Source organism: Pogoniulus pusillus, chromosome 5, assembly GCF_015220805.1.
Source record: "Pogoniulus pusillus isolate bPogPus1 chromosome 5, bPogPus1.pri, whole genome shotgun sequence".
NCBI lineage: Eukaryota > Metazoa > Chordata > Aves > Piciformes > Lybiidae > Pogoniulus > Pogoniulus pusillus.
In genome coordinates this window covers 20,719,453-20,733,246 of record NC_087268.1, presented here as the reverse complement: position 1 = coordinate 20,733,246, position 13,794 = coordinate 20,719,453, and the positions used below count along the sequence as shown (strand labels likewise).

Here is a 13,794-nt window from a genome sequence, read left to right as displayed (position 1 = left end):
GAGCCATCAGCTTTTATCAAATTAAAATACTCACGATGATTTTAGAACCAAAGCAACAGTACCACAAACTGGTACACAAAGGGAGTGGGTTTGTTAGATCTTGCTTTCACTCAAAATCTCTTGTTGACCTACCTCACCCACCTCCGCAGACTCACAGATCAGTAGGGGTTGGAAGGGACCTCCAGAGAGCATCTAGTCCAACCCCCATGCTAAAGCAGGTTTGTCTAGATAAGGTTGCATAGGATTGCAATGTCCAGGTGAGTTTTGAAAGTCTACAGAGAAGGAGACTCCACAACCTCTCTGGGCAGCCTGGTCCAGTGCTCCAACATCCTTAGAGGAAAGAAGTTTTGCCTTACCTCTTTTTTCCTGCACAGCTTTAGCCTTTGGCAGAGATGTCTGAGAGAATTTTACAGAAGTATAAATTATTTCCTCACTTGCTTCAGCTGCAGAAGTTTCTGACCTGCTTCCTTCCATGCCAGAGCAGTCTACATGACAAGATGTTTCGATCAGGCTGATGAGCAACAGGGCTCAACGCCTGTGAAACAGGAAGCCTGAGGCTACATTAAGAAGTCAAGTGCAAAGATGCAATCTCTATCTCCAGCTGCTCAAAAGAATCAAATGTACAACAGAATGGAGAGCAGTGGAAGTGCAACAACTTCTCAGGACAGAAGCAGATAGAGTGAGAGCACAAAGTGAAAAGGGTGAACAGTGAGAGTACGAGATAAGCAATGGCTATGGCAGACTGGAAGCCCAACTGCTTTTGAAAGGGAGATGAAGGTTGACGTTGACGTTGTGGATTTGAGAAGGAAGCCTTGTGAATACTTCTACTGGGACCTCTTTCCACACCCAGTGTGAATGTGCTTGAGGCAAAGGTGGGCACTGACAGCTGGCATTCCTCAACACCTTCCAAGTCAGCATCTCAACAGCATCGGTACAGGAGGGACAAGGACAAACTTGGAGACAGTCTTGCAAAAAGGACACAAAGATGATGAAGAAACTAGAGCATCTCTCCTCTGAGGAAAGGCTGAGACATCTGGGACTGTCTAGGCTAGAGAAGAGACAACTTGGGGAGTGTCTTATTAATGTACATAAATACCTGAAGGAAAAGTACAAGAAAGCCCATGGTCTTTTCCTTGATGCCCAGTGACAGGACCAGAGGAAATAGGCACCAACTGAAATACAGGAGGTTCCCTCTGAACAGCAGAAAAGACTTATTTGGATGGATGGCTGAACACTTTTTTGGAGGATAGCTGAACGCTAGTATGGTTTAGCCAGAAAGCTGGTATTGTCCCCTCCACAAAGAGCCCTCTGGACATAGAATCATAGAATCAAGCAGGTTGGAAGAGACCTCCAAGCTCATCCAGTCCAACCTAGCACCCAGCCCTATCCAATCAACTAGACCATGGCACTAAGTGCCTCATCCAGGCTTTGCTTGAACACCTCCAAGGACAGTGACTCCACCACCTCCCTGGGCAGCCCCTTCCAATGCCAATCACTCTCTCCATGAAGAACTTCCTCCTAACATCCAGCCTATACTTCCCCTGGCACAACTTGAGACTGCGTTCTATTGCTGGTTGCCTGAGAGAAGAGACCAACCCCCACCTCCCTTCAGGTAGTTGTAGACATCAATGAGATGCGACCTGAGCCTCCTCTTCTCCAAGCTGCACACCCCCAGCTCCCTCAGCCTCTCCTCATAGAGTTTGTGTTCCAGGCCTTTCACCAGTTTTGTTGCCCTTCTTTGGACACATTCCAGTATCTCAACATCTCTCTTGAATTGAGGAGCCCAGAACTGGACACAGTACTCAAGGTGTAGCCTGACCAGTGTTGAGTACAGGGGAAGAATAACCTCCCTCATCCTACTAGCTGTCCTACATGATCCTGGGTAACTAGCTGTTGGTGGCCTGGCTTGAGCAGAAGGTTGGACCAGAAGACCTTGAGAGGTGATTGCGAAGAGCAATAACAAGAAAGGGCTGCTTTCTTCTGAAGTACTGAAGATTGACTATTAATGAGAATGGTGAGGAGTACTGATCCTGAGAAACAGCTGCATAGTTGGCTGATTTGTGTTAATTCCTTCACCCTGTTTGCCAGGGTGAAGGTGCATATCTTCCTCACTGGTACAGTTTGTTTACATTAACTGCCCAGGTATTCTCAACAAAGGAGTTTGCCATGTTTCTCAGTTCTAGGACAGGGATGATCTTTCCTTATCCTGGTGACCTGCTATAAATTTGAGTAGTGATTGCCCATGAGGATGCTTAGTTTATTATAGAGGCTTGCAGCTGAACAGTTACAATGCACATATTTAGAAAGGCATGGATTGGATATTGCTGCCCATTTGCCTCAAAGGGTGGCATACTGCACCCAGACTCTTCCTTCCATTCCTGGGTAGGGCTTGTGGGTAGCAAGACAAGGAGTCTTCAGAAGCAGAGGAAAACAGAAGAGAGCACAGAAGCTTTCCCCTTTCCAGGCCAAGAGGAAAAGGCTGTGGCCAAAGGCACTGTGAAGGCTGCCTGCTGGGTCAATGTGAATAAACGGAGTGGTAAAGGCAGTCAGGAAAGAACAAAGGACCCTGCTTTGATACCTGTTAACTACTTTCTCTCACTTATCAGCAATAAGCTGAGTTCTTTGCTTGGACAGCAATAAAGGGATGAAACAATTACACCATAAAAGGCATGCAGGCAGCATATAGTTACTAGCTGGGAAAGAATACAGATAAATCTGCTCAGAGCTTGACAATCCATTTGGAGAATAAATTGTTTCTCATGTCCAACCTAAACAATTATTTCCCCTGCTTGTTTAATGAGAAGACAGTCTGGAGGCACATGAAGTTAAGTGACCCCATGGCTATTCTTCCCCTGTATTCAGCACTGGTCAGGTCACACCTTGAGTGCTGTGTTCAGTTCTGGGCTCCTCAATTCAAGAGAGATGTTAAGGTACTGGAACGTGTCCAGAGAGGGGCGACAAAGCTGGTAAGGGGCCTGGAGCACAGCCCTGTGAGGAGAGGCTGAGGGAGCTGGGGGTGTGCAGCCTGCAGAAGAGGAGGCTCAGGGCAGAGCTCATTGCTGTCTGCAACTACCTGAAGGGAGGCTGTAGCCAGTTGGGGGTTGGTCTCTTCTCCCAGGCAACCAGCAACAGAACAAGAGGACACAGTCTCAAGTTGTGCCAGGGGAGGTCTAGGCTGGATGTTAGGAGGAAGTTCTTCATGGAGAGAGTGATTAGTATTGGAATGGGCTGTCCAGGGAGGTGGTGGAGTCGCCGTCCCTGGAGGTGTTCAAGCAAAGCCTGGATGAGGCACTTAGTGCCATGGTCTAGTTGACTGGACAGGGCTGGGTGGTAGGTTGGGCTGGATGATCTTGGAAGTTCTTCCAACCTGGTTGATTCTATGATTCTATGACAAAATCCAAGGATGGTGATGGCCTTTGACAGAAGGAATGAGGCAGGCAGCAGCTAGGTGACAATGATATGGGGAATCCTTTCACCTTTACAGAGTCAGGTGATCCAAGCCTGTATGACAGACCACAGGCTGAGAGGAGAGGTTTAGGTTGGACATTAAGAAAAACTACTTTACTAGCATTAGAACAGGCTGCCATCATGTTTTTTAAAGAGCCGACAGAATGAGACTCTCTCAAATGAATTGGGGGTGTGAGAAACAAATTCACTCTAAGATTTAAGTATAAAAGGCTTATTATAAAATAAAGGCAAACAGTGCTGGGTGCAGAGCACATAACACAATTGCTAGAGGCACACAGTAACAACAGGTAATAATGCTTATATAGGATAAGCACTGGAGAACATTGTATTAGCTTGATACATATTCATGAATATTCTTTTACATGTTTTTTAAGCACTACCCCTAACCCCCCTTAGCTCCTGCCCCTTAGTCCTTTCGATCAGAACAACAGCTGCTTTTCTTTACAAGCTGAACTTGCCCTCATGTGTTTTCTTTGAACATCAATCCGAGGGGCCTCCTGGATCATACAATCATAGAATCAATTAGGGTTGGAAGGGACAAGGATCATCTAGTTCCAACACCCCTGCCGTGGCCAGGGACACCCTACCCTAGAGCAGGCTGCCCACAGCCTCATCCAGCCTGGCCTTGAACACCTCCAGGCATGGGGCCTCAACCACCTCCCTGGGCAACCCATTCCAGGCCCTCACCACGCTAATGCTCAGCGACTTCCTCCCCACATCCAGTTTGGATCTCCCCACCTCCAGCTTTGCTCCATTCCCCCTAGTCCTGTCACTACCTGAATGCTCCTGATGCTCACTGCAGCACTGTTAGATTTTGTCCTGGACATCCTAGCAACTCCTAACATCACTGGCTGCATTGTGATTGTACTGATTAAGTCCTATGAATACTTTATTTTGCGAAAGCCAAACTCCAAATATCACAGAGAGAAATTCAGAATTGTACTTCCAAGGAAAGACACAGAAAGAAAGCACAAAGCAGATACAAAATCCATAGCGACCCCCTTGAATTTTCCCCCAACCCAAAGCTAATCTACGCTCCCCAGTGCTCAAATCCTTCCACCCCAATGCCTCTGCCATGCCATCCATAGGCCCAAACAAAGCCTTGGAAGCTCCCAAAACAGGCCTACTCCTTACATGTTTATCCCCATAAGTAGCTCCCGTCAGACACAGCAGGCTGCAGGGAAAGATCTGGACGAGGGACGTGGGGGCACTGGTACATAGTAGCTGAACATGGGCCAGCAGTGTGCCCAGGTGAGCAGCAGAGTTGATGGCATCCTGGCCTGGATCAGGAATAGTGTGGTCAGTAGGACAAGGGAGGTTATTCTGCTGTGTCCAGTTCTGGGCTACTCAATTCAAGAGAGATGTTAAGGTACTGGAATGTGTCTAGAGAAGAGCAACAAAGCTGATAAGGGGCCTGGAGCACAGCCCTGTGAAGAGAGGCTGAGGGAGCTGGGGGTGTGCAGCCTGCAGAAGAGGAGGCTCAGGGCAGACCTCATTGCTGTCTGCAACTACCTGAAGGGAGGCTGTAGCCAGTTGGGGTTGGTCTCTTCTGCCAGGCAACCAGCAATAGAACAAGGGGACGCAGTCTCAAGTTGTGCCATGAGAGGTCTAGGCTGGATGTTAGGAGGAAGTTTTTGCCAGAGAGTGATTGGCATTGGAATGGGCTGCCCAGGGAGGTGGTGGAGTTGCTGTCCCTGTAGGTGTTGAAGCAAAGCCTGGATGAGGCACTTAGTGCCATGGTCTGGTTGATTGGACAGGGCTGGGTGCTAGGTTGGGCTGATGATCTTGGAGGTCTCTTCCAACCTGGCTGATTCTATAACAGGAGGGCAAGTTAGCCTCACTGCCAGTTTATAAAGAGAACAGAATGATGAGATTGAATGACAACTTTACACTTTCCTATGTCCACTCCTAGACACCTCTAATCCCTAAAGATGATTTAACCCTATAGTTCCCAAGCTAGGACAGCTGCCCAGGGGAAGTAGTGGAGTCACCACCCCTGGAGGTGTTCATACAACGTGCGGACACAGTACTTTGGGACGTCGTTTAATGGGCATAGTGGCTGGTGGCTGGTCACTTTCCCAAGCAGGATGGTTCTGTGACTAAGAATCCGGTTTCTACGCGGAAAGGCGAGGGAGGAGGCGGCCGTGCTGCAGCAGCCTCTGCGGCCACCGGCGCCTAGGGACTCCGGTCAGGGGGCGAGGGGCGGGGCCAGGGCCGTGCTTCGCCATTGGGCGAGCGGCTCCCGCGCGCGGCCGCGCTCCGCGGAGCAGTCGCACAGCTCGGCCGAGACCGCGGCACTCACTGGGAGAACAGCGAGGAGCGGAGCGGGTTCTGGGTCTCGTTTCACCGCCTGCTGGAGGCAGCAGGGGCAGGAGGCGGGCTCTTGAGCCGCAATCTCCTTCCTCATAGGCTCCCGCCTCTTTCCAGCACCGCTCCTGAATTGCCAGCAGGCGCGTCAATCACGGGCAGAGCTGCTTCTGCTGCGCTCTTCCTGCTTCCGGTTCGCGGAGCGGGTGGAGGAAGCCGGTCGGGACCACGGAGGGGGCTGCTGTAGGCCGGCGCCGTCCGCGGTCCCTGGGCCGCTCCGCCAGCGCCGAGCGCGCAGCATGGGACGCCCCTGATCGGCGGATCGCTCTTCTGTAGGCTCGGCCGTGCCCTCTGTGGGGACGCCGGACGGGTCCGTTGCGGCAGCAGGTGGGGGCTGACAGAGGCGGCAGGGTGGGCTTCGGCCGATGGGGTGAAGGGGCCACGGGGGGAGGTGATGCTCCAGTGGAGAGGCACCGAAACCCTAGGGACCGTCGTTGGGAAGAAACCGCGGCCTGCCCTGGGCGGGCTGCTCACTCCCGGTACTGGGCAACGAAAGGCTGCCTTCGGGAATGTCAGCCAGAGGGGTAACCGATCAGCTTCAGCCTGTGGTGCGGGCCAGGTGTTTGCCACTAAGCTGTCTCGAGAAGCTGTCGCTGGCCCGAGGAGTAGGTTCTGCTTTTGGTATTACGAGAGGTGAATCACGAGTTCTTGTGTCACAGGCTCATTTCGGCTTTTTTAACCCACTCATAGTCACGTCTGGCTGCCCTGGTGATCGCAGCTGGAGCGGCGGCTGTAAACAGTCACGGAGGACTCCGTAGAGCCTGGGAGGCAATTGCTGAATTCGGCAAAATAGGTGATAGCAGGCTATCTGTCCAGCTGCAGCTCAGGTGTATCCTTCCTCCTACCATCTGCAGCTTTCATAGACTGGTGAAGGCCTTTAATATCATCAAGTCCAACCATTCTGTAACTCTGACAAGTCTGGTGCTAAACCACGTCCCTCAACACCACATCTGTGTATTTTAGACACCTCAGGGATGAGGATTCAACCACCTCCCTGGGGAGCCTGTTACGGTGTTTGAGAACCTTTTCAGTGAAGAAGTTTCTTCTAATGTCGAACCTAAACTTCCCCTGGTGCAACTTGAGGCCATTTCTTCTTATCCTATCACTTGTTACTAGGAAGAGATCAACACCCACCTTGCCCCAGCCTTATTTTGGCTAGTTGTAAAGAGTGAGAATGTCTCCACTCGGCCTCCTTTTCTCCAGACTAAACAACACAGTTGCTTCAGCTGTGAGGGTCTTCGTAACACCTCCAGACCCTTCACCAGATTTGTTGCCAATCTCATGGCTCTAGCACCTCAGTGTGCTTGGAACAGCACTCAAGGTGTGGCCTCACCAGTGGTTCACATCCCTTGTCCTTCTGGGCATGCTGGTGGCTTATATATATTGAACCCCATAACGGGAAAAGTAGAGGGGAGTCTTGTGCCACTGTCGTTGGCTTTTGCAAGCAATGAGTGTTACACACAATTCCTGCTTGAAGCTAAAAAGCTAAACCTTCTGTATTCCATTATTTATTATTCGTTACTGCTGCTTTGACTGATTCTAAGTGATGAGAGGAAATGGCCTCAGGTTACACAAGAGGAGGTTTAGGTTGGACATTAGAAGAAACTTTGTGACTAAAAGGTTTTTCAAACACTGTAATAAGCTTGCCAGGGAGGTGACTGAATTCCCATCCCTGGAGGTGTTTCAAAGATGCAGAGATGTGGTGCTGAGGGACATGGTTTAGCATCAGGCTTTGCAGAACTAGATAATGGTTGGACACAATGATCTTAGAAGTCTTTTCCAACCCAAGTGATTCTGTGATTCTCTGCTATGTAGGATGTCTCAATTTCCTTCTTCCCCCATGGAAACAGAAGAAAACTGTTCTGTGAAGCTGCAGCTTAGCAGTATTAAACGTTTTTAGATATTCGGCTAAAGTAGCTCTAGAAAGATAACATCACTGTTAAGGTGCTTGAACAAACAGCCTGACTAATCACAGTGGCTCTTCACATGAGAGCTGCAAAGAGGATTGATTAAAGACCTGGTAAATAATTTTCTGCTGAATGATTTCTCGGTGTGATGTGATAACAAACAATGGCTTATTTCTGCAACTTACACCAGCAGTTGGCTTGCTGGGCTCTGCTTTGATTAAATCAATGCTAATTAATGCGCTCAGTAGCAAAACCTTTTATGGCCCCGAGGCAAAATTGGGAAAAGAATCTCAAACTGGACCATTGCATTGTCTTTGACTGTGCAAGAGATTCAAATTTAGTTTCTCCTGGGAGCTATGAGGTGTTCCTAATTTTGCTTTCTCTTTCCTTGCAGTCATGAGTGAGGAGGTGGCCAATCATTGATTCTTTGACTCTGAAGTTAGTTTGTAAAGGGGCTGAAACATTTAATCCTTTGTGTGTCTAGGATGTCATCACCATGCCATCCCTCTACTGTGCTCCTAGTCTTTATGGCCCTTGCTTTTGGTGTGGGGGCTGATCAGCTGAAAGAGAGGAGCTGTGATGTGATCGGTGATGAAAGCAGTGAATCACAAATGGAAAGAGCCCTGCTGAAGAAACTAGAGCCCCTGAGCCAAATAAGGTACAGTAACAACACTCTGCAGGCCACGAGGCTGTGCAGTCCCTTTATGCCAAAGGGGAAGATCTGGAGACAGACTGCAAAATGGGTTCCTCTGGTAGTGTGGACTGTGGCTTGGCTGCCAGGGCTTGCCTGTCTGCTGCTCTAAGTCTTGTTCCTTGTCATCCTATAGGCCATTTGTTCTGTCCTCTTTCTGTTGCAGGTTTAACTTGACTGTGGAGAAAGGCAAAACAGAAAATTACATCTACCAATTCAGGGTGTGCAGGGAGGTCAACAGCACCTTGTATGATTTTGGTGGCCTAGTGCAAACAGATAGACAGAATGGAAAGACCACTGTCATAGGAAGAATCAATGAAACCCAGGTCTTCAATGGAAGTAAGATTTAACCTCATGCTTCTCTTACTCAGCATCTGCCTTTCTTTTGCTGATCTGAATTCTCAGCCTGTGTTATTTCTTTCTTGGCAGGTGACTGGATCATGTTGATTTATAAAGGAGGTGACTCATATGGTAGGCACTGCAGTGGTGAGAAGAGAAGAGCTGTGATAATGATTTCTTGCAAACGGGGAGTTACAGCGGTGAGTGACATATGAGGTGGGAGAGAAGTAGGAGGCTACCAGTTAACCAGCTCTTTATAAGCAGAAAGGCTTTGAGGAGGCAGAAAGGTTTTCTTCCCTCCTCTGGAGTCCATTACCTTAACTGTCTGCTGGTGCAGTTGTGTCTTGCCTGGGTGTCTTTTTCACATGACTTAACTTTTTCCCAAATGGCAGAGTTCATTCAGCATTATTTCGGAAGAGCGGGAAAAGGAGCAGGACTGTTTCTACCTCTTTGAGATGGATAGCAGTGTGGCTTGTCCAGCTGAAGATTCCCGCCTCAGCGTTGGCTCTATTCTACTGATCATGTGAGTCATTGGAAAAGCTCTTCATGCCCGAGCCAAAGTCTCCACTGCTGTTTAGAAACATTGCAAATGCTGTACTAGAATATCAACAAGTAGTTAGATGTTACTGTGCCTCTGAGCATTTTGGATAAAAGCTCTTGCTCAAGGCATGATGCTGCAGAGCTGCTCTGTTCCCTTTAGATGTCCCCCCTCAAAATTTCCAGACAAGCGTGGTGAGGCTCAGAAGACATGATTTCCTGAACTTGTGCAATAGCTCTTTGCCAGAGCTGGGAATTCAGACCAGGAGTCATGAGTCACTTTCTATGTTTATGCTTTGAGGCACTACTTCATGCTGCTGAAAGATTGATATTGACAGATCAGTATTTTTGGGACCTTTTCTGGTCTGGTCTCTGTAGCTCTGTTCTTGAGTGATGCTCATCTACTTGTTCTAATAGCAGTATGAGGTAGGTAGCTGGCTCAGAAGAGGTCATCTATAGGATTTCCTTAGCTTTAATACTTGGTTGTTTGTTTTGTGTGCTTTGGGTTTTTTTAACTTCTCTTTAAAATTCTGCCCCCAGATTTACTTCTCTGATTGCAGTCTACATCGTTGGTGGCTTCCTCTACCAACGCCTTGTAGTGGGAGCAAAGGGTATGGAGCAGTTTCCTCACTTTGCCTTCTGGCAAGATCTTGGCAATTTGGTGGCGGTGAGTGAAACTCCCTGCATATTCCCACCTTGGGTAGAGCTAGCAGCAGGGTCGTGTACCTTGAGGCAGAAGAGGAGAGCTGGTTTAATTCTCTCGACTACTCTTATTTAGAGTGCTTGCTGACATTTATTCCCTACACATACCTTGCAACTACTACGTAACGAACCAGAACACATGCTGAGGACTGTGAAATGTTTATGTCCATCTCCCTGAAACCCTTCCTTGGTCACTTTAGGTAGTGCCATTTACCTTTAATGCTCATACTGGCTTGATGTTGCTGCATACTGTAAATCAGTATGCCTAGAGCTTTCAGCGCTATGGAGCATGTTCTATATGTGCTTCTCTTGTCAAGACAAGTTCTGGGGACCTATCTCAGCATCAGGATAGGTATATTTCCTTAGCCAAGGAGAAATTACAGAAACAGGAGCAGAGAAGTGATTGTTGCCCTGCACTCAGCACTGTTAAGGCCACATCTTGAGTACTGGATTCAGTTTTGGGGTTCCTTCTACAAGAAAGACATTATGGTGCTAGTGAAGGGTTTGGAGAATGGGTCTTCTAAGGAGTGACTGAGGGAAGTGGGATTGTTTAGTCTGGAGAAAAGGATGCTGAGGGGAGACTTTTTCACTCTTTACTTGAAAGGAGGTTGTAGTGAGTTGCATGGTGGTCTCCTCTCTAGAAGGAAGTGATAGGATAAGAGGAAATGGCCTCCAGTTGCACCAGGGGAGGTTTAGGTTGAATAGTAGAAGAAGGTCTCAAAAACTGGAACTGATTGAATCCCTATCACCGGAGCAAAATGCAGCGCTGTGGTGCTGGGTGACATAGTTTAGCACCAGAGTTGGTTGAACTAGAGAATGGTTGGACTGAATGATCTTAAAGGTCTTTTCCAACTGAAATTATTCTAAGCAGTTGTTTTGCTATAGATACTAAGCCAGGTGCATACAGTCTGATCCCAGTGCAATATCCTTCGCTTGTAGGATGGCTGTGACTTTGTCTGCAGATCTAAGCCTCGAAATGCACCAGCTGCATACCGTGGTGTGGGTGATGACCAGCTGGGTGAGGAGTCTGAAGAACGGGATGACCACTTGCTACCAATGTGATAAGCTTTCAACAACGAGTTCTTCTCTTCTCACCTCTCCCAGTGCTTGTTTAGGCAGGTGCCTCCCAGCCAGTTCTCCTTCTCTCACTACTGATTTTCTTTATGCTGTTTGCTTTCACTATCTCTGGTGTGTCAAGTCCCGTGGACACCTCTGGCTGGTCCTTGATGGCATATCTTACAAATATATTGCTGTTTGAGGGTTTTAAAAAAGCAGCAGAGGTGGAGCATGGGGAAGAGTACTGAGAGTTAAGTAGAAGACAGCAAGAAAGCAATAAGAGCATTGAGCAAGAATAGGAGCTGGATCACTGACAGGTGAATATGCCATGGACGGGTACAGGAAAGGGAAGTAAAAGGGGACCATGAGTTGAAACAGCTGAGACTAGGAAGGATCTATTGTGATTTGCATTTGCATTTTTTCTCCCTGTCTAGGGGTTACAGGATTTGTAAGACACTGGAATTACTTTTCTTTCAGCTTTTCTAGCTTCTGCACTGTTACACGCTGTTTCTGCCAGCATAACCTGCACAGTGCTCCGCATCAGACTCTGCGAGGGTGGAGAAGTCATTAGTACCTCTGCAGTCTTTTTTTTTTCCTAATGGCTATACACCAGTTTTCCTTCAGTAACTGTAAAGGGATGCTTGCCATCCTCTCAGACTAGAGAGGGGCAATGCTAAAAAACACCCAAGAAAACATAGGAATTAAATGCAGCTTGACTTTCTAGTTCAGTCAAAATACTGCCTAAATCTTCTCAGTTACTGAGAAACAAAAGGAAATTATGTCCTGCTGAGTAAAGGAAATATATAATGAAACAGACATCAAAGGAAAATAAAGACAGGCAGCTGCCACTTGAATTCTGTTACATGCTCCCTGAGCTGACTGCCCACACAGCTCACTCACCATCAGCTTTCCGATCTCCTCTCCCTAAGTTCCCTTTTTGGCAGAAGGTTTTCCCATGCTGCTACCAGAATTAATTTATCTGAAAAAGGAACCATAGAAGCCAAGGATAATGCTTTACTCTTGCACTGACTGGTCAGCTTTCCTAAATCACTGTCCCCTTAAGCATGATGCAGACCAGTTCCACACCCTGTGCACATGGTACTTGCCTACTGCTACTGGCTGGGAGTGAAGGAAGCCTTCTGCTAGGGCTTTGGTGTAAAGCAGGTACAACTGAGTTGCAAGACTTAATTGGAACCTTCAGGGACACTGGGTACTGTTTCCCAATTGCTTTTTATTTGAGGGGCTAAACTAAGCAATTTTACTTCATCCTGTTGTAAACAGCCAGAAAATTGTCCTCTCTTAAAGGCAGGGACTGTGAATAAGCAAGCCACTACTGATAACAGTAGAGTATAGACAAGCTTTGTGTGTTTTTAATACTGCTAAAGCTGTCTGAACTGATAAAGGGGGGAAAGGGTGGCCCTGCTGTCTTGGCGGGCTTTAGAGTGGGCAAGCAATTTCTGCTTTCTGGAGATAAGAGTCCAATCCCTCTGCCAAAGCAGGCATGTCACACGAGAACACATCCAGACAGGTCTTCAAAGTCTCCAGGGGAGACTCCACAACCTCTCTGGGCAGCCTGTTCCAGTGCTCTGTGACCCTCACAATGAAGCTTTTCCTCATGTTGAGGTGGAACTTCCTGTATGCTGGTTTGTATCCATTGCCCCTTGTCCTATCACAGGGCACCACTGAAATGAGACTGGCCCCTTCTTCTTGACACCCACCCTTCAGATATTTGTAAATATTAGTAAAAAGCCCTCAGTCTTCTCCAGATGAAACAGCCCCAGGGTTCTCAGCCTTTCCTCATAAGACAGATTTTTCCAGAACCTTAATCATCTTCATAACTCTGTTGGACTCAGTCTACTCTATCCCTGTCCTCCTTGAACTGGGGAGTCAAAAACTGGACCCACTACTCCAGATGTGGACTTAACTGGGGTAAAGGGGGAGGAGGACCTCCCTTGACACTCTTTGCAATGTACCCTGGGATACCATTGGCTTCTTGGCCACAGGGCACATTGCTGTCCCATGGAGAACTTGCCATCTGCCAGCTGGAACTCCAGCGTACTTCTCCATGGAGCTGCTTTTTAACCCCTCATCGGTACTGGTGCGTGGTGGTGTTCCTCCCCGGGTGCAAGACTCTACCCTTACCCTTATTCTTGCTGAACCTCATTGAGGTTCCCTCTTGCCCAGCTCTGATCTGTCCAGATCTTGCTGTGTATATTTATTTTGTTATGTTCTCAATCTTCTTTGTAAGACAGGAAACATAGGAAGCTGCCAAGTCTGTTACTGTTTCTCATGGTGGTGATTAAGGTGGATTTTTTGGTACAAAACACAACTTTCAAAAATAAAATGACAAAACCCGTGGTGAAGCGTTGTGCTGAGGGAACAGGAGCTGTTCTTGGGTAAATAAGAGTCTCTGACACCAAAGGTGAAGGGTCCTTCAGGTGTGGTGCCTTGTGGTTGGAACACATCTCTCTTCTTTGCTAGTGCATGGGGTTTTTTTTGCTGCTACCTTGTATCACTCCATTTCCCCCCACAGGGAAGAGAGAGGGGGATTATACACACATCTTTCAAAACTGAAACTTGAGACACTCAGGTAGTTAATGGAGGGGAAAAGTCTCCTATGCTGTGTATTTCTCTGCAACAATAAAAATCAAAAGTAGCTTTTTGATGAAGATTGTACTTCTCAGACACTTAATGTTCAGGCTGGGGAGAGGGGGATTACAAAGCAGC

At 47.8% G+C, this 13,794-nt stretch overlaps 1 protein-coding gene across 2 annotated transcripts; it reads left to right on the top strand.

The window, feature by feature from the left end:
* Positions 1 to 5,868: 5,868 nt before the first annotated feature.
* On the top strand, positions 5,869 to 13,736 carry M6PR (mannose-6-phosphate receptor, cation dependent). Of its 2 annotated transcripts, none has more exons than XM_064143460.1 (7): positions 5,869 to 6,145; positions 8,227 to 8,400; positions 8,600 to 8,772; positions 8,863 to 8,972; positions 9,165 to 9,295; positions 9,850 to 9,976; positions 10,951 to 13,736. In XM_064143460.1, the coding sequence occupies exons 2-7, from the start codon at positions 8,228 to 8,230 to the stop codon at positions 11,071 to 11,073; spliced, it is 837 nt and encodes a 278-aa protein (XP_063999530.1). In that variant the 5' UTR covers positions 5,869 to 6,145; position 8,227; the 3' UTR covers positions 11,074 to 13,736. The 2 variants fall into 2 exon arrangements, with proteins under 2 accessions (XP_063999530.1, XP_063999529.1); XM_064143459.1 differs by having other exon boundaries at positions 5,877 to 6,162.
* Positions 13,737 to 13,794: the final 58 nt, after the last annotated feature.